This window comes from Hippocampus guttulatus, chromosome 10 (assembly GCF_054856545.1).
Source record: "Hippocampus guttulatus isolate MCC_2025c chromosome 10, RoL_Hgut_1.0, whole genome shotgun sequence".
Classification (NCBI taxonomy): domain Eukaryota; kingdom Metazoa; phylum Chordata; class Actinopteri; order Syngnathiformes; family Syngnathidae; genus Hippocampus; species Hippocampus guttulatus.
Window position 1 is genome coordinate 304,778 of NC_141270.1, and position 20,781 is coordinate 325,558.

A 20,781-nucleotide genomic window follows, 5' to 3' on the forward strand; every position below is an offset into this window, starting at 1 on the left:
GCCGGTGTGCGTTCATGTGTTTGCCCGGATGCGTGTGCAAACATCGCCGCCCTGTGGACACAGTGAGTATTGCCGTGTAAACAACCAATACATCATCCCGTTCTGATAAAACAAACGTGACACGCCTCACACTGGGTTATATAAATGTCAAAAGACAGATAATGCGATTTTGAAAGAACGATACATTAGTTATCGCAGCCCGGTTAACCAACCGGGAGGTGAAGGTTTTCTGACTCACACCAATTGCCGGAAATATGAAGCTGTTTATTTCCTGCCAGTACAATCCAATCCAATTGGTGGGGGGAAAAAAGCAAAGGAAAGGCGGAACATCACGAGTCTCTCATTGCCTTTTGAGGAACCATTTGATGGGCCTATTAACTTTCATGTAACAGTGTTTCTTGTCGGCATCTACAGCCTATGTGCGCGCGCGTGTACGCGTGCCCGAGCGCGCGCGCGCGCGTCATTATGTGAGAAATGGGCTTTCATACTCGGTGTCTTTTACACAAGTCCTGGAAGGCACATACACGGTCGGCGCTGCGAAGACAGCGCAGAACCGACGTCAACTCCGGTTTTCGAGGCGGGTGGGTTGCGGTGAGTCACATTTCGTGATAACAAGCAGAATCGTAGTCGAATTGGTAGGATGCATTGCGAATCGTCTCGATTTGGGCGTGATATGGCGTCTGGCTTGACGTACGAGTGACTAGCAAGATTGGAAATTCAGCGTAATTTGCAACAACACAGCAGGAAATGAAGGAGACATGGCAAATCGGTCGAAACGCTTCACGCGAAGTGGAAAGAACACGTTCCAAACGGTTGTCGAAAGTCCAACGGGTGCTATTTTGAAGTGTCTCGCTGTGGGCACCTTGCAGGACCTGCGGCGATCCATTCAAGCCAGCAAGTTTGGGGAGCGTGTTGACTTGAATCAATTCAGAACGTCGCGATGGAGCCGAACTCACTCAAGGTAATAAAACCGCCGCCGCCTCGAAGCCCTTCGGCTTTTCGCCTTCGCCGCGCGGTCGCCCCCCCCCCCCCCCCGTCCACCGCACTCGCCCGCCGCCAAACTTGGCCATTTCTCCTCTATTCGGCGTCGCTCGCATCGGCGTCCAACGTCGCCGTCCGTTCAAGGGCTATTAATAGCTTAGCATGATGCGGGCAAAATAAACAGACGACGACGGCGGCGAGCGAGCGCGAATGACATGTTTGTCGAGCCACTCGTTGATTCCGCTGTCCCCTCGTTGCTTTTGTGTTCTCTCCGCAGTGGGTGGGCTCGTCTTGCGGCTTACACGGACCCTATATTTTTTACAAAGCCTTTAAATTCACGAGCCGGGACGCGGAGGCTCGGATCCTGTCGCTGGGGGACTTTTTCTTGGTGCGCTGCAAGCCGGACGAGCCCGTGTGCGTCGCCGAGCTGCAGCTTCTCTGGGAGGAGAGGACGAGCAGACAACTTTTGTCCAGCTCCAAACTTTATTTCCTACCCGAGGACACTCCCCAGGGACGCGGCGTCTCCCACGGAGAGGTAAGGGGGCCAATGTTTATTCATCAGCGGCGGCTTTAATTGTCTCCGACCCCCCCCCCCCCACTCTCCTCCCCTTCTTCCTCCTCCCCTTCTCCATTCCGATCCCTGGCATATCGAGTGCATTAATGAGTCGCCTTGGCGGTGTGCGCCTTGGCGTTTTTCCTCGCCATTGCCCCGCGCGTGCGTTTGCCGAGTGTTCGGCGTGGGAATACATCCCGCGTCGGGCCGTTCTGTGGACGTTGGTCGGGCGGAAATTGCACAATAGATGTGAACGCGCTCCATGGTTTTGCAGATGGCGCGGATGCGAGCTCGCGACCGACGTACAGTTGGACGTAAGTCGGAACGCGGAGTTGTCCCGTCACTAACCTGCGCGCGCCCGTACAAGGAGACGTCGAAGCGATCGCTGCCCCGTGACGTCTTCGGTGCTGTCCGTCTGTTTCACGTCCAACTTTGTGGCGTACGTCGGGGCCGTCGTAACGGCTCTGTTGTTTTGATTTGGCACCGTTCGTAACAATGAGTGCCTTCGGTCGTATGTAGGAGCGTCGACGTCAAATACCGACGACACTTGTACGGTACAGTCGTCCGTCGTCATATATGGCGTTCTCACCGCCTGACAGATGAAATCCACGTTGCGGATTCTTCAATAGCGAGCGGGATCTTTGGGGGGGACAGTCTTAAAAAAAAAAATAAAAATAAAAAAGGAAGCATAACGCGGATTGCTGTCAGAAAGCCACCACCAATCGGCATCGACTTTCACAAACGCATCCGTCGAGACGCCCACTCGGAAAATAGTACGGAGCCGTTGTAGCCGCCACCCGCGGACGTCAAAGTCCGCTCTCGCCCCGACCCCGCGACCGGACGGAGACGTCACTATTTCCCAACAGAAAACGACTGCGGTTACATCATCTTCCCCACGCCGCCGGAGAGCCACCAGTAATGCAATCGATAAAGCACCGAGCTGACTCGGCCGCGGAGACCGAAAAGAATCTCGTCTCGGCGGCGCGCCGTATGTGCCGTCGGTGCTCGTGCGCGGGCACCAAAAAGTCGGCGGGGGGTGAAAATATTGGAACGCGCGCAGGTTCGCGAACTAGCGTTCGACGGGAAAGATGGGCCTGAGTCATGGCTGGAAAAACAGGCAGCGACTTTTATTCCGTTCATGAATGCGAGGCAATGTGGAAAGTTTGGAATAGTTTTGCACTCGATTCTTCTCGGGATTATTCCGGCCACGCGCTTGTATGTTCAAGACCGGCGTTTTTCCCATTGACTGCCGACCACGCAGTCGTTGTTGTGAGGCGGTCAACAACAAATGGGCAGGATGACGCAACGTTGTCGTCGCCGACCTCTTTGAAAGCGGCTCGGTGACGGTTTCGGGCATGGTCAAAGCAGACGTTTGGATTCGGCGAAAGATAATCGGTCCGCTTTCAGCAAAGATGACAGAAATCAGAAAAGAAGCAGCCCCCAGAGGCCCATGAGCATTTGGCCAGTTTCAGGTTGGGCAGGGGATCCAAAGCGCCTTCACCTCCAGCGCCTGAAAAGTCGCGAAAGTTGAGACTTATGTCATCGGCGTTCGGGTAGCGGCCCGGCCGCCGTGCGGCGCAAGCCTGAAGAAAAAACCCCTCCCGTCGTACTTCCGGACCTCGCGTTTTGCCGCTCGGCCGAGGAGGCGACCGGCACGGAGCGAGGCTCCCGCGGGCCGCGCAAGGCCGGGGCGGGCGGCGCGTCGAAACGGGCCGGCTGCCGAGATCCCGATCGGCCCTCGTCCGTCCCCGACGAAAGGGGAAGGAAAGCCGCGGCCGTTTTGCCAAAATAGAATTCGCACCCTGGATTCGCCCCCAATTCTGTAGCGGGCCGCACGAGTTTGGCCCAAGCGGAGCGTCTTCTTGCGGCGTGGGCGCAAATCTCCAAAGGTTGATGTAAGCGCCGGCCCCCTCCCCCCGCTCTACTGTACTGATGTTTTTGTTTTGGCTCTCATATTGCAACGGCACTTTAATGGAGCTCCTCTGCATGCGCATTCCTGCTCCTCCTCCTCCTCTCGTCTCGCTTACGCGTGCGCGTTGCACAAAGAAAGCCGTGTTTGTACTGGAAGTCTTCCGCTCAAGGTTTACTTGCATTCTTTCCTCTTGAGTAATAAGCGCGCCTATCGCATTTCCCTTTCATGAGAAACATGGCTATTTATGCCCCCCCCCCACGCCGCAGCTTACGCGAGCCATCGTCTTTGTCACTCCGGGTAGCATCTCCCCAAGAAGCGGCTCGCATTCCTCCCCTCCAAACGTCCGATCGGCCTTTTGAGCACGCCGCCGTCGTTTAGGAATCGCTTCGAGGGCACACTTGCGCAATATGGCCGCCGCCCGCCACGGGGGAAAGCTCGGAGGTCCGGCCGAGACCGTTTCGTCCCGCCCGATGGGGAATTACGGGAAGAATCTTTGCCGTGCTCGGACCGCCGTCAGAACCCCAAAAAACAACAAACTCCCGCTTACAGTCGGTCGGATGGAAAATCCCGCGGCCGTCTCTCGCCGCCCTCGTCGGCGACAGCCGTTTTGACGTTGGCGCTGGCGGATGAGGCTAGAAATAGTTGATTAACGTGTATACTTCATCATCCCCCGGAAGAGAGAACTTGTATTGAAATATAGTTTTCTTTGATTCGATGAAGTGGGCAAAGGATAACTGCCGACGCCGAGGGATTCTAATTGGCCAATCGTGGGAAATGTGACCCGAAGGACACGGATGACGAAAGCGGAGAGGGCGTTTTCTGGCAAGCGCGAGGCGCCGGATTGCATAAATTCCATTTCCCGCTTCGCCGTCGTCATCGCGCACAAGTAGCAATTCTGTCTTTTGCCTGCTTCGCGTGGCTCGCGACTACAAGTCAGCCCGGTCGACATTCCTCGCCGCGTGCGCGTGTTTGTCAACTATCTGATCGGGCCCCGAGTCTGTCAAGCCCGTGCATTCGACGGGAACGCAACAAAAGAGAAAAACAATCCTCCTCTTTAAGGGAAAAACGATGACGGGGCAAACAAACAGACGATGCCATGCCATGCCAAAAAGCAATTTCCTCCCTCCTCTGCCTTTGCCTGAATTATGCGGCGGCTCGCATCACGTGGCCTTCTTGCTTTCAGGAGCATTTATGCGTGCGCATATGTGCTTGTGTGTCTGTGTGGGTTGGGGGTGGGGGGGCGTTGAAGTGCGTCCACGGGAAGGGATGCCACTTTACTGTCGGCCGGATTACAACGCAAGGATCAATCTGGAAAAAGCGCGGGGACCTTGGCGACCTCGGCAAAGCGCCGGCTTCGCGCCGTGACGCTAATCGGAGTCAGCGGCGAGTGTTTGCAGATGCGACGTGTAATCCCAAAAACCAACATGAGCGGGGAAGGGGGGGGGGGCTGTTGAATTTTGGCACCGTGGGAAAATGTCAACACGGCTCGGGGGGTGAGGGGGGGGGGCGGAAATTACATTTTCAGCTCCTCGCAAGCTCACATTACTCGGGTTTGATCTTCACGAGGGCGTGTTAATGGCCTGCAATTGTCCGGGGGGGGGGGGGGTGGCAATTTTAAGGAGGATGTCAGAGAAAAGCAGTCGAAAGCAGATGTAATATTGCAATGAGTTGCGGAGCTTGACTCTCTGCCCACCCCGCATCTCGGGGACACATTCGTGCCCTTTTCACATGGCTGCGGTGACGTCACGTTGCCGATCCGTCACCGACCGGACCGCCCTTCCGTTCGTCCGTCTGGGGGGGGCGTCCGCAATCGCACCTTTGCCGCGATAGTTGCCGTCAGGGCACGACGCTGAAAAATCGTGTCTGATGTGCGATGCGGGTGAAGTCATCTCTCAGGAAAAATCCCGGGTGGGAAAAACAAAACAAAGTCGCTCATGAAGTTGGAATACAAGTATCGAGCGCTCACTTTCCAGTTGCTGGGAAATGAGTTACGTGACAAAAATAACGTCATGAGTTAGGAGAACAAAAACAAATGCTCTGCTTTTTTTTTCTCGGCCTATCCGCGCGGGGAAAATGTGACCACGGCCGTGGGAGGAATGACATTTTTAGCCCGCTGGCGCGAGTCGCCGGCTCGTGTAAATGTGTAACCCGAGGCCGTCTGAGATTTGCACGCTGACCCCCCACGCGGGCATCAGCTTGACAGCATGGTGTCTCGCAGGAAGCACATGGGGTTTTTTTGGGGGGGGGGGGGTGGCGTTAGACTGGACTTTACTGAGCGCCGTCCTGCGCCTCGCACGAGAGAGACATTTCAAGTTGAAAAAGTGGGTTCAGATGGCAAAGATCACTTCTTTGGGAAAAAGATGACGCTGGGTTTCCTGACATTTTGCTCGGATCGGGGGGGCTCGCGCTTTGGCCCGCGACTCGGGCATCGTCGTGGCTTCCCCAAAGCAAGAAAGCAAACAAAGCAACTGGCATTGGGAAGATGGTTTGCGCAAGAGCGCTCCACATGCTAGCATCTGCCAAATGGTAGCAGGATTTTCTGACGGCGCCTGCTCTAAAGCTGCTTTCTGCTGTCCTTCTGGTCTCAAGGATTGATGCAACAGCGGTCCAGGTCCAAAGTCTCCAGACAGCTGACGCATCTGTCAATAAGTTGCAGGGGGGGGGAAGGTAACAATGGAATGGACTGCCCTCTCTGGAACCTTTGATTCTGATGATTGTTTGTTTGTTTGTTTTGGTTGCCTTCTTCTCTTCATTTGAAAATGGAGTCGTCGGTGGCTCCGTTCCCTTGCAAACCCGCCACAGCGGCTGCGTGCCCTTTCACTTTGGAGTCCGCCTCCCTCCTCTCAACAATGCCAGAGCCCCCGCGACACCCCTCTGGATAAGTGCCGTTGAAAATGGAGGATTTGATCATAAAATACATCAATACCAACAATAATGAATCATAAATACTCACAATCATGTAAGAATCGTATGGAACATTTCGTCTTTTTTTAAAATATTTTTTTAATATGAGTTTTGGGCCTTCATACACTGTCCATAAACAATTATAGCTCATCAATGTCACTGACATTTTTGGGGCTTAATTAGCTTTTTTTTTTTTTTTTTTTAAATGCTGACTATTATTTTAAAATGAATTGTTTTACTTTTGTCCACAGTAGGCGAAGCAATGGTAGTACGGTCGTCTCCATCTGTGCATTTTCAATGGAGTCGTTCTTCTGACCTCCCCCTCCCTCTCTCGAAGCTGACACACACGGAGTTTTGTATTGATTGCCGTGGCAAACGTCCTACCCCCCCTCCGCGCACATGTTCCGCACTGTGCTTGTAGGGATGTGAGATTGTATTCATTTGCTGCTCCTTTTATTATCTTTATCTGCCCCCCCCAAGACGTGCGTTTGTGTGTGTGGATCCACGGCTCACCTCCTCACCGCGTTTGGCATGGAATGACTCTCTCTGCAAGAGGCGGCCCATTGAACCGCATTTGAGTATATTCCATCTTGAGGGGCAAAGGTGTCCTTGGGAAGCTCTGATTGTTGTTTCATTCCCCCCCCCCGGTTTGTCACAAAGACATCGGACGGAAAGATGCCAGGCAGGCTCAGGCGGCTACCAAGTGGTCCTTGGCGCAAGTGACACACCAAAAAGTGTCCTAGTTGAACTTGAAGAGAATCCAGTGGCATTTGGGTGACACTTGGATGAGTCTGAAGATCCGATTTGATGAGAATTCAAGCGGCATTTGGCAAGAAAGTCGCTTGACTGACAAAAGTTCACCCTTTGATGGGAGTGAAGTCGATGAGAAGAACCTCCACCTCCCCCCTTTTTTTTCTTTGTTAATTCCCAAGAAAAGTTTGTTTTGGTCCAGATGAGCCAAGGGCAGTCATGCGGACGAGGAGATAATGAACTCGGATTGTGTTTCACACACTCTCTCTCGATCCGCGTCTGTCCGTCTCATCGTCAGCGTCACCGTGTCCGTGACTCAATTGCTAATGGCCCGCGGCCCGCTGAATTCCTGCAGCGACCTCTGCAAAGTTCAGCGGGCTCGAACCTCCGCGGCGCGACGGCACCTCGCGCGCGTGCGTACGTCGACGAGAGAAAAGGACGGCCTCCGAGTGAGAGGCTGCCTCTGGGAACACATGTTGCCTACCGTCTGGATTCGATTTGAAATCTCCACTTTGCAAAATTGTTCCGAGTGTTCATCGGACGGCCGAAGTCGCATTTGTATGCAAAGTCTTTTCGACGTCAACTAAATGTGACGAGGCGGTCCAAAGATCGGAGACGTTTCAGGAGGCCGGCGAAGAAGCCCGCGGCGAGCGCGAAGCTTTTGCGTTCTCGCCACATGTCCATTTGGACTCGGGGAAGCTCTTTCGGGGGGGGAACACCGAGCGTTGTGTTGTTGTTCTTGTTCTTGTTGATCTTCTTGTTCTGTTTCCAAGACGCGCCTCGTCCTCCATTTTGGCGGCCAAACGTTTCTTTTCCAAATAAATCCCCTTCTGATAGTTTTTATGCGCGACAGTAAACGGGGTGTCTTTTTGTCTTTGCGCTGATTTACGACCAGATGGCGGAAATCCGAAATGGCGGAAATCCGAAATGGCCTCGGTTTTCTCCGAGGAAGCGACTCGCCGGTGGCCTTTGGTCGCCGAATACTCTCGCTTTGCGAAACGTTTCCCGGTCCGACTTCCTGACGGCACCTCGCGCCGGCCGACGAAAAATAGGTCGGCGAGGCCGACTGGCCCGACCTGCTTTTCCAGATGGATTCAGTGGAGCGATGCCCGCTCCTTGCGCAATTTTCTCAAGGAAGCGCACCTTTATGAGAATCAAGTCCTAAGAGTGGGAGACCAAAGTGTCGAGATTACAAGGAAGCCGTTTTGTCCGGGGGAGGCGCGGTCATTTCTCAAGATGCCGGGAAGACGACGGACATTTGTATTTCCTTTCGGTCATCGCTTCTGGGTCATTTTCGGCCTCAACTCAAATCCGTGTCGGTCTGGCCCTCGTGAAAATGGGACTCTCCTAGCGGAAAGAAGTCTTGAGCGTGTTTGACGAGCCCAGCCGACGAGGCATTTGCCAGGCCGTCAAACTCATTGCGACTCGGAATCACGGCAACGTTGCTCGCGGCCAAACGCCACCGCCGGACAGCTCATGAGAAGACCAGCGAAAGGAGAAGAAAAAAAAGAGCCCGGTTTGATGTTTGGACTTGGCGAGCGATGGAGGCACAGCAGCTGGTTCAAGCCATCCCTCGCAGCCGCTCCCCCCCCCCCCCCCCCCCCTTTCCTTTATAAGGCAATAGTGGCTGGAAAACGGGCCGGGATTTGATCCGGCCGCGCCGCGCGGCTTAATGTGAGAACTGAATACGGGGAATTGTTTGGACGGAGCGCTCGGGGAGAGCGCCGCCGAGTTTGTTTTGACAGCGGGCTCTTTTTGCTTTGACGGAAATATGAGGGAGGATGTCAGAAAGCGAAAAGGTTTCGGGGCTCCGAACTCAACGTCAAACTACCTCGAGCCACTGAAATACGGGATCCCTGTAAGACCTGACCCAGCAAAGGATAGCCAGAAAATGTGGATTTTGGGGAAGTGAGATGTTTCTTCCAGACCTATTGAGCAAACGACTTGAACTAGGAACCTACTTAGCGAGCTAGCTATTGTCTCTACCAAGAGATAGATCCAAGCCCTGGACCGACCCGAACCACCTCCCTAACCTATCGACATGCCAATGGAGCCAACCGCCACCGAGCTACATGTAGCCAATGAAAGTCCGCCTACTTACGGAAAGCACGTGTCGACCGGCCCACTTCCTAGCGCGCCTCCGGCTCTTTTCACTTTGTCTAAGGAAGCGCTAAACGTCGCAACGCCAAAATGTTTTGGGCGCCGGCTTCTCAGTGGCCATAAATGGGTCAATTAAGCCGCGCTTTATGGAGCTGCGGTGACCTCTGGTCTCTCTCTCACCAGTACCAGATCAGTGTTTTATACGTAAAACCATACGATCGGTACGCTTTTATCGCGCTATCCGTGGTATGACAAAAGGGCAATACTTGCGTTGAGAGATTGAGAGATTTGTTGGCTCAAGAAGGAAAAAAAAAAAAAGAAATTTGCTGCCGTCGCCACAAAAGTCAATTGAGGCACATTAAAATGCAGCTTGCACATACATGGGTACACCCCCCCCCCTCCCCCCGACACATGTATTTATTTGTTATTGCTTTTGCCTCGCAGCCCGAATGGAGGAATCGGGCTGCGCTGCGATGCGTGCTGCATTTCTCTGCCCCCCCCCCCCTCCCAGCACATCTGTCTTCCAGACTTGGGGTAATAGCCGTCTTCCGCTGCGCTCTTTTGTCAGTCCCGAGCGTGCCCGCCATTATTAGGCCTTCAAACGAACCCGCGCTTCTTTGCGTAATGAAATAAAGCCAAACACATTTGAGTCCCCACGTCGCGTATGCGGCGGAGCCCACCGGGCCCACCTCCGCATTTTGATGTTCTCCTTAGCGGCGGCTCTCAAAACCAAGCGCCGCCTCAAAAGAATCCGAGCTCTCCAAGCAGAAGCCCAAAAATCAACAAAGCCGAGGTTTTACTCCCGAAAAGACGTTGAACGTTATTTGAAGACGGCGGCATGAAATGTACGTTCATTGTGAAAGCAACCAGGCCAATGGCGCCATAGATGGCGGAATGCGTCACGTACTCTGAACAAAGGATGCCTAAGTGCTCCTCGTTTGACCTTCGCGTTCAACTGATTGGCGAGTCCATTGAGACGATTTCCTCGACATTTGACGTGATTGGCAAATCTGCGTTAGGTGGAATGAGACGATTGCCTTTTGCGGTGAGCATGCGCGCCTTGGCTCAGTTAAGGTTGGAAATCACTGCGAGAACGTAAGGCCGAGATTGCGCTCGCTCGTCTCGCGCGCCATTGCGCCATTTGCCTTCCCGAAATGGCCGACTTGTTTTTCAAACGTTGTTTTTGTGGCCCCCCCAGCACGAGGTGATCGCCGTGTCCGAAAAGGTGATCGTGCGCCTCCAGGACCTGGTCGAGTGGACGCTGCCGGACTTCTCGGGATGGGCCCACGGTCTGAAGGCGGAGCCCCTCAAGGCCTCGGCGCTACGCGAGCCGGCTACCGACGGGCGCCGCGAGGCCCTCCATCGCTACCGCCGGAGCGCGCTCACCAGCGGGCTCAACTTCAAGGACGTCCAGCGGGAGCGGGCCAACCTCGGTGAGTGGCCGCATCTCACCGGGCCCGCTGTCTCGGGTTTACCGCGCCTTCCTCTCTTATTTGGTAGCATCTCCCTGCTTTAAGCCACATGTCCGATGACCGCTCTCTGTGCACGAGTGGAGGGGGGGGGGGGGGGGGGTTGTGGTTTAGGAAGGCTATGTGGCAAACTGCCCGCTCATGCTAGCGAGTAGCGAGAAGCGTTATTTGCCTCTTCCTGTATAATTGGACTCCAATCAGTTCTCTGGGCTAAGTGATGCTAAAGTAGGCTAATGATGCATTCGCTGTTTGTCATTCTGCGCGTGAGGAACGGGCGCGTTCTCGATCCGGCAGCGATCGTGCCTGCCCTTGTCGTTGGGAGGGGGGGGGGGGGGGGGGGGGGGACTGCGTTTTCTTTTCTCGCCCCGACGGCGTGGCCTCACTTTTCCCGGCAAGCCGCCAACTGGGACTTAAGCGGCCTTGTTCCGTAGTCATGTAGCAACGCGGCGTACAAGAAAAAGAAACCCGCGCGGTTCGACGAACACGTGCGTTAGGCGTCGTCGGCAAAAGGCCTCCTCCGTCTCCTCTCTCGCTCGGAGCAGAAACCAATGCCGCCGACTTTGCGACCTGCGATAGCGCAGAATTGATCGGCGACGTGATTCCCCGCGTTGCAGCTTTGAACGCGCAGAGTTCACGAGCCGGCTCTCCCATTTCAAATTGGCGGCGTGATGTGCAAATGGCCGCGCTGTATTTCAGATGCACTTTAGTCGCCTTAGGTTTGGGCTTGCAAAAAAAAAAAAAAGAGGGACGGCTTGTCATTTGTAAGTGAAGGTGCCGCGATCTTTCTTTTTGGAGGTGGACATTTCGTCAGGTGAAAGAACCGCCTTTGATTTCCAATCTGTTTTGCAAGGGCGACCGCGCTAAGAGGCGGCGTCACGATACATCAACGGGCCATGAAAAAATAAAAGCGCCACCGCGCCTTTGTGTATCCAACAGCGCGGCGTCGTTTCCCGAGCGGATTTGATTCGGGCTGCTTGAATAAGACGTTTGAAACGTCCACTCATCCAAACGCTGCAGCGCTGACATCATGTCCGATGCCCTTCGTTGAATCAAGTCACGCAACGTGTTTTTGGTGTCGTCGGAAGGTTTCTTTTTACAGTCCAATCCAGCGGGGACGGCTTACCGGCCAACTTTACATTCTGCCCCTTTATCCCTCCCCAGAGAACCGGCCCGATTCACTCTCTCGCTCTCTCTCTCTCTCTCCCCCGCTCTTGTTTTTTTTCCTTTTTATTGCCGGCTGCCGAAATTGCTTTCTGCTCGTATAGCGTACGAGGTGGAACGTCAGCGAAGTTGTACCTGCTGAGACAGCGGGTCGGGCGAGGTGCGCAATAGCAAAAAAAAAAACAAAAAAACTCCCCAAATAGCTGTGACCCACAGAGCAACCCATTTTTTTTGTTTGTTGTTGTTGCTATCTTGGTTCGAAGATATGAGGTCATCTCTGTCCCGGGGCCCGGTTTCGCCTTGAGTGTTGCACCATCGCGGGCAGGCTAACACAAGCAAACAGGAAATTGTGTCGACATGTGGGCGTGAAGACGCACGCTGTACAGTCAACTCCAAACATGCTCTAGCCTTCACTTTGTGCACTCCATGTTTTACCCGTGTCAACACAAAGGATCGGCCCACAGACGGCTTGACGGGGGAGGCGAGGCTTCCTCTGCCGGCCCGCGTTTACAACGTCGATTCTCGGCGGTTTTCCATGAACTGGTATTGGCCGCACTCTTGACTTTGTCGCGACGCTTTGGAATTTCGACCGGCGCCTCTCCCGACGACGTCGAGCTCTTCTTATTCAAGGACGGCGGCGCTCCATCGGCATACGTGCGCCCGCCCGCCACGCACAGTTGATCCTTTTGCCGCGTGACGTTAACGGAGCGCCGCGCCACTATTGTGCGCGGGGACTCGCGGTGTCATTTCGGGTGAATCGCGCCCGAGGACGTGCGCCGAGCTCATACCGCTTAAAAATGGCTGACCTACGCATTGGACGCAGGATGAAAAGATGGCCCGGATGCAGGAGCGGTATCTTCATCTGATGATGGTACCCGTGAAAGAGGTTTTTTTTTTCCCTTCATTTCAAACAGAGTCGATTCATATGCCAAAATGACATTGACAAAAAAAGCCATTGTCTTTTCAACGCCATTGATGATGTGAAAAAGAGAGAGAGAGAGAGCGAGTGGGGAAAACAACCCGAGCCGCCATTTGCAGATTCGTATTAGCATTTTTCTTGCCGCGGGCGTCTCCCCCATCTGCTGCGGGCATGACATCATAGCAGATTGCTGCATTATTTCCAGCACGCACTGTGACTCCATCTCGCTCGCTCCGTTTGTTTGTTGATTTCTAATTTTTTTTTAAATTCAGCTTTGTCATCACGAAGACACGGAGCGGCGCCTTTGATTCGCTGCGGGCGTCACAAAATGCACGCGCGGCTCCCCAAAATAGAAACGGGAGGCCAATTTGGCTTTGAAAGCGATGGGCAAACTGCGTCGGCCAAGGTTACGGCCACGCTTAATGAGCTCCGTGCTCAAACGGTGCCTCTTGCTGTTGTTGTTTTTTTTTTCCCAATTCCAAACATCCCTCCCCCCTCCAAGTGTTGAAGTGCTCGTAAGAAGAGCGATTGCACTTTGCTCGGCCGTTGACCAAATCATTTTTCCATCCGAGCTGGTGTTGCGCAGAATTTGCCCTCAAGAAACTCCGCCATGTTTGGTGAGTGATTAAGATAAGATAAGATAACCTTTAGCGTGCCATGCTCAAAGAGAGGGAGTCTTTTTTTTTTTCATTTTTTATTGATGCGATGAACAATTTGGTCATTCATTTGGCCAAATAACACGCCTACATTGGAACGGAGCGGACGGCATCGTCTCAAATGGAGCAAATTTTGCCAGCGGCACAATCGATGAACGCGCCGGAGTGCCGCCGCCCACCCCTGGCTTTTTGGTCGGCGCGCGCGCGTGCGCAGAGGCTACAAAACGTCCAATGTTGCCAATGCCTTTTGCGCTCGGACTTTTTCCGCGGCTTCAAATGTGTTTCCACAAGTGCGCGCGCGTTGCGATGGCTTTGAAGCTTTGTGGAGATGACGGGTGGTTCGCCACGCGTGAGCGAGGCCGGCTATATTTATGACTTTCAAACAAGCGTTCTGATTTGCCGGATCATTTTGCTTGAATTCATATGCGAGCAAGCCCGAGCTTTTTTTCCTCCGGACCTTTTTCAGCAGCGTACGTGGATGCGACTGCTGCTATCCCCAAATCTTTCTTGATCATACACCTTGTCGTCTTTGATATCGCTGCCATTATCGCATGGCAGCATCTTCATTCTAATCTTCATTACGAGCAGTCCCCCCCCCCCGCCCCCCCTCTCATATCATTAATTCCCTTCTGACTGCTGGCCGGAAGCCAGCGAATTCTAAATCCGTAAGCAGTAAATTGTGTGCCGGGGTGGAAAAATCTATTAGATGTACGAGCATGCTTTGAATTAGAATCGAGGAAAAAGGGTGGGCGGGTGGGGGGGGGGGGGGGCGCAGGGACGACGGAGCGAAAGAGATGTTTCCTCGCATCCTAATCAAATTCAGCGTCGGTGCACTGCGATGTCAGTTAATAATTTATTTTGATTTCTGGAATGTGCCGTCATGTGCTTTTTTTCCACGGAAGAGGAGGAGGGAAGGGGGGGAGGGCCGGGGGGGGGTGGCGTTTAAACAATGAGCGCGGGTGGCCTCCCGGGAAAGGAAAAGCTCCGTCCGTCCGTCCGTCCGTCCGCCCATTAAGCGAGGCCGGGCCTCAAGCGGCGGTTGCGCATCTCTCGTCTCTCCATTAGTCGGGTCTGGAATCGCGCGCGGATGGAGAGAAGAGAAAAAGAGATGCTACTGACGCCACCTCTGACAAGCCTCCTCAAATAGACACGCAGCCGGAAAGCCGCCTCCGCCGTACACTTATCTGCTGCCTGCGTAAATCCACGACGCATTCATGACACGTGTTGTTCTTTCGAACGCGGTGTTTTTTTTGGGGGGCGGGGGGGGGCTCTGACTCACATGCGCAGGCAAATCTTTTCAACTCTCTTAAAACGATCCTCCTTCCATATAGAAAGGCCCCATGAATATTTCAACGGGTGACCGCGGCTTTTGGCGCGCGCGACATTTCGCATTCCGATTTTGCCGGCTAACGGGGACGCGGATCGAACGGTGAATAACGCCGCATCTTTCGGGAGTTTGCCGAGTCCGTCTGCTTTGTGGGACGCCTCTCGTTTTTGAGCAAAAAAAACCAAACATTTTGTAAATGTGTCTGCGAGCAATGCGCTGTGACTTTTTATTCTGCAGAATCCCGCAGATATGCAAGCGTGTTTTTGGAGAAGAGCCGAGCGCTGAAAAAAAGTACTGGAAGATGAAGAAAAAAAATTTGAACGTGGAGGAAAAGTCCACAGTTTCTTCCACCGCGTTTTAGGTTCATCTGAAAATCGGAGCGGCAATTGCGTGTTTTTGTCCGTAGCGTACGTCGCGGTCAGTCATTCGCTTTGCTCCTTGTGCTAGCTCACGGCTCCTTTTTACTCCGGTCGGTACAAGTGGCCGTGCTAGAAGAGGATTCAAACTCGGCAGTCGTCGTGGCGGGGGGGACAAAAAACAAAAGAAGACCAGAAAAGGTCCACGCAAAGCGACTCCAAAGGCACGTTTTCGTCCCTCCCGAGCTTGTCAAAAGCAACTTCCGTTAGGCTGACTTAGCCGTACACGGGTTTTCCTTTTTCCTCCTGTCAAACAACCCCAGAAAAGAAAACTAGCACCGGAGTGTGGTTTTGTTTTTTCTTTTTTTTAGTTTCTGACAAGCAAAGCCCTGCTGAATAACTCCTCCATGTATTACAGGGCCTATTAAATGCAAACTTTTCAATCTGGCAATCAATAAGGCGAGGCGGCATTGGGCTGGCCCGGCGCCAGGCGCATTAGAGCCGCCGCCAGCGCCGGTTGAGAGGGAGCCCGGCCCGCTCGGGGGGGGGGGGGGGGGGGATGTTTCATGTAATGGAATGGCATAAATCAACTGGAGGAAAAGCGCCTCTCTTCTTCTCTCCCCGGCCGACATGTCGCGTTTCATGCCGGCGTTTTACACGGCCGACCGAGTCGAGCTGAATCGCCGCTCCTTTGCCGTGTAAACTGCGGTTGCGAAAAAAAAAAAATTCTCGAAATGTTTCCCTTTTTTTTTTTTCTACTCCTCCTCCTCCCGCCCGCGCCAAAACAAAGGAGAGCGCTTTTGCGCTTTGTCGTAATTACGAACGGGAGCCCGCGTGCATGGAGGGCTCTTGTCGGACGCACGCCATTGCCGTCGGGACGAGCGCATTTGGACACGTCGCCTTCAATATAAGCAAGCGCCCGCACCCCGGGTGCCCCGGCCGCAAAAATGGTCAATTGGCCGCACGGTTCGGACGCGAAAGCGCTCGGCGTGTTGACGTGGCGTACCGTAGACGCCGCCGTGTCGTTGCGCGTCCTGAGACAAAGGCCTCGCCTTTGGAATCGTCAATAGCCGGCGTCGGTAAACCTCGACGCTCTGACCGCGCGCGGCGGTCCGCGTCTTTGTTTACCCGCACGCCTCCAGAAAGCGGACATTTTTCAAGGGAGTCGAGAATGCTCGCGGCGTGTAGTACACGCAATGATGTCATGTAATCAGAAAAGCGAGTTGTACAAACAAAAAGCCGGGTGTGGAATGCAAAAGGGGGGCCGTCGGCAGGTAGGAGAAGAGCCGCGCGCTCTCCCTCCACCGCGGCGCTCTTCATTTGCGAACACGGCCGCCCGCCGCTTTGCTGGCTCGCCCGTGCGTTTGCGTCCCGGAACGCATGCCGCAAAACGACAGCCCCATGTCCAAAACGCGCCGGGCGTTGGACGTATGGCTTCTAGTAGCTACTAAATTTGGCAGTAACTCCCGCGGGGTGTCGGTCAACTCGCTCGGGTAGCTGAGACGAGCTGTCGTTGCTCATGCCCAAATGCCGTTTGACGCTAACGCCAGTTTCCTTTTGACGGAACGCTCAACATGAGCATGTTTGTTCTCTCACTTGATCACCAAATAGCGGAAGAGCGGAGCGCACGTGAGCCGCGTTTGCTTCTGTAATCGGCGGCTGCGCGCGCTGCCGTGACATCAAGACAACCAAACCAGCCCGTAATAGCGCGTGGAAATGGCCCGATATACGCACACGTGGAAAGACGCGGCAAACGTTTCCGCGCCTCTTCCAAGCACGCAGCGCGCGCCCTCCAATTATTCCTCATCATCCAAAGCTCCCGAAAGTCATTAGCCACCGATGTCGGTGTGTTGTCGGGAGAGAAATGCACCATTTCATGGAAGCGCGGCCATCTATGGAAAAACGACAAACGAGAGCGAGACGCCGCCTTCTTGATTTATTCACGTCGGCATAACGGCGGCGACCCGGCTCAAGGCGCCCGAACAGAAATTTTGCAGATGCTTAAGCTGCATCTGTGCGGCTCCGGATTCGAACCCACGACCGCCGCACCGTCAGCCGGACGTGCTAACCGGTTGTTCGCCGCCCAATTGGAAAAAAAACATTGAGTTAGTTTAGTTTAGTTTAGTAGCGCATGATATTATTAGCATTGCATATATTTGAGATATTCAAGATGAAAATATTTTGACCCGCAGTCATTTTATGAGTGAGGCCCCACGTCTACCCGAGAGATTTACCATTTGTTTGAATGATGATTCCAAAAAAAAAAAAAGGTCCCGTCTTTCAATTGGAAATGGTTATTTTAGTCGAGGATATTTCTATTTCGGGATTGAAGAAACATGCAGCGTTGGCAAGCTTTTCACTTCTCAAGGAAACTTGATGTGAAAGCAGTTCAATGGGAAGCTGGAATCTGATCGCGAGTCTGCGTGCAATTGAAACGCGGACATCCCATTTTACACCCCCCCCCCCCTCTCTCCCTCTCTCAAAGATGCACATTTGAATTGGACGAGAAGAATGTGGCTTGAAACGCGCAGCGTAAAGCCAAAGTGCCAGCAATAGAATGAGTGAAAGCAACAAATGTGACGGGCTGCTGCCATTTGCATTCACGCCGTCTTCCAAATCTTCTTCCAGTGGTCACAAGTTGGTTCTTCTCGCAAGTTGGTAGCTTTGCTTCTTTGGTACACCACAAATGCTCTCGGGTCACGTGACCCACCACGGACGCTTTTCCGACGATCGGAACCCCAAAAAGTGGATGAACGAGGCAGACTTTTGTAGACTTAAACTGTTCTCTTCATTGACGTGTGTGTGTGTGTGTGTTTTCCCACTCGTATTTATTTATTTATTTTAGGTTTGAAAAAAATCTTTCTGTGGCATTTTCCTGGGAATTCCTGGGGTGTTCCTGCGCCAACATGTTTTTCCAAAAAAAAGCAAGAAAAGAAAACTTGTGGTTTGCTATTCCGCCGTCGTCCCCGCGGCCCGTCTCGGCACATCGGTCAGAGCGGCCCGATCGCTTTGCGTCAGGCCTCCTCCCATCCGATGTAACACCCGCGTCATCCTGGCGCTCGCACGTACGCGACATGATTTCTGGCTTTTGGCTTTGCTGTTCTTGAAAGGCGACCGCGGGGGGGGGGGGGCACGGCATCTGTCGGCGACGGCACACGCAAGTGGAAAGAGGGAGGCCCGGGGGCCGTTAACGGCAACTGCTCCCGCAAAGGCGTCGTTACATAAACAGTGACATGGATTCATGAAATTTGCATGAGTCAACGCTGGTCCAATCTGCCACGAGACAAAATGTACCGGAACGTTCCGCTAATTGGGAGCGCCGCGCCGCTGTAAACGAAGCGGCACCCGTCGCGCAGAGCGGGCCGTCGATAAACAACGATACGGACGTGCGTGTGCGTCGCCCAAAGAGCCCGAAGTAGAAGGCGCAATTTCTCTCGTGAATGGCGCCGGGATCCTCCGCGCGTACACCGAAGTCTCCAAATGATTCCGAAGCTCGCCAAAGGGAGCTTTTATTGCCCAAACTTGCCGCAGAAAGCGCCACACGGCGCGTCGAGGTATTCGTGCGACGTTTTTGCCGTTTCCATTGTTGGGAAGGATTCCGAGGCTGGAAAATGTGGAGGGAGGGAAGCCGGCGGGTCCCCAACATTGTGCCCGCGGATGGATCGTTTGGGGCCAAACTCGTCAGAGCTGGCGCCGGGCCCCCAAGGTCGTCGCTTCTCATGAGGGGGGGGAAAAGAAAAAGGCCTTCACATTCAATCATGAACGTGCATCGTTTGCGAGAGCAAGCCATTTCCAACGCTTTACATCAAACACAACGGCACAAAAAACAGCCAATGGAGATTTCCGCAAAAATAGGAACTGCGATAAATTGTGACGTGAGCTGATTTTAAGTTTCACAATAGTCCATTTGTCACGCGCAGACCGCGGGCGCACCTCTCGCTCATCTCGCCGCAGCTCCGCTTACCTTGCGGCTCCAACATGTCCGCGCTTCAGACGGCGCGGTCCGGCGGGCAAATTCCACCGGCTCGCGTCGCCCCACGCAAGATAGTCGCGGCCGTTTCTTTTCAAACTCGACGGACGGACGGGCGGCGGGCGGGGCCGCCGTTTGGCATCGGAGCGATGAAAAAGGCCGTTTCCCGTGGCGCGTTCCCTTTACGAGGCGTCAAAGCTCCGGAACGTCCCGCCATGCGGTTGCGTGACGACGTTTGGCGCTCGAGTGCGCTACGGAGCTGCCGGGATCCCAACAGCGCCGCCGTTTATGAGGCCCCCCCGCGCCCAATTAGGACGCCGAGACAAACGCACGCCCCGGCCTTTAATCGGGAAATGTCGCGTCGCAAGGACAAAGGGGGGAAATTTCCAAAGTGCGCACAAATGCGCGGACCTGGGCAAATGCCTTTGTGCGCTCATTAAAGCCCCGCGGCGCTCTGTGCAAATTGAATATAATCAAGTGCAACGCGGGCCAGAGAGAGAGAGAGACAATCGAAGCCGTGACATTTTGGGGGAGGAAAAAAATGTCTACCTGCTCGTGGAAACCGTCGCGATATTTCACGCGGGCGGGGTGTCGGCGCAGTGCGGCTCGGCCATCGTACCCCCTTCACGCTTTCTCGCGGCGCTACGTCATTTGCATTGGCGGTTGGAGACGGCGGGCGTGACGTTGCTCGCAAATCGGAACGGTTCAAGCGGAACGTTGTTGTTTTTTTGCGAGAATGTCGCTGGCGTTTGCGGAATAGGACCCAAACGGATGAACGGATCTGCTCGACTCCCTCTCGGGAGGCCGCCGTGTTTTACAATACAACGCATCCTGATTTATATGGCGCTTTCACAACAGTCGCAGCTGGAAAACAAAGCTCTTAACAAAACGGTTCACATTTAAAAAGAAAAAACAAACGGATATTATTTATACACGCACACACACGATGAAAGCGAATTATTCCTATTTGTCTTCCCAACTGCCCGCCTTGACGCTTTTGCACGCTGGCAACTTATGAGCAGATCAAGCCTTTAAACCGCCAGACGAATGCATGGCGATTTGCGCATAATTTGATACACACCTTGAAGAAACGTCAACACCGAGCCTGTTTCAATTATTTTCAACAATTATAAATAAGAAATTTTGTGACTGTTCTGCAGGAGTCAGAATGATATGCGCGTTTGCAGGGGTGATGCGCATACAGCTGAGCATCTAATTCATTATGTGCGTGCGTGTGTGTGTGTGTGTACGTATACTGTGTAAATATATATATATATATATATATATATATCCTGTGTTGGTCAAAGTGTGTTAACTCTGGTCATTTTGAATCCGGTGAGATGTTGGGCGCTCTTTAACTCATCCAAAATGGCGGCGCCCTCGTTAATGAAGCCTGTCAATCAGCACTCTTCATTGTGCTCTTGCCTTCAGCTGACACGCGTGTGACTTTTTTTTCCCCAGCCCTCATTGTAGTAAATCACAATTTCTTGAATCGTGTCGTGTAAATTTGGCTCAAATGTCAATGACGCGTTTCAAAATGAATCCTTTTTCTTCGTACCGGATGGCTTTTTCTGTGCATTTGAATGGACGTGTATAAATCATTAAGACGGGGGGGGGGGGGGGGGGGATTTGTTGGTGTACCCCCTCCCCTCCCTAAAATTCAGCCCTCGATAATTTTCAAAACTTTGCAGATGTCTTTCTGGCTTTTGTCGAAATACCTCAA

General features: G+C 53.5%; 1 protein-coding gene across 2 annotated transcripts in view; it reads left to right on the forward strand.

Annotated features, from left to right (window-relative positions):
* Positions 1-346: 346 nt before the first annotated feature.
* The window catches only part of arid5b (AT-rich interaction domain 5B), a 32,902-nt gene continuing 12,467 nt past the window's right edge, over positions 347-20,781 (forward strand). Inside the window, exons 1-4 of one of the 2 annotated variants that reach the window (XM_086121564.1) lie at positions 347-591; positions 870-961; positions 1,259-1,516; positions 10,399-10,633. In XM_086121564.1, the coding sequence (XP_085977690.1) occupies positions 941-961; positions 1,259-1,516; positions 10,399-10,633 (514 nt within the window). In that variant the 5' untranslated portion in view covers positions 347-591; positions 870-940. Of the gene's footprint in view, positions 592-869; positions 962-1,258; positions 1,517-1,605; positions 1,849-10,398; positions 10,634-20,781 lie in introns of those variants that run through there. The other variant, XM_086121565.1, reaches the window with a different exon arrangement.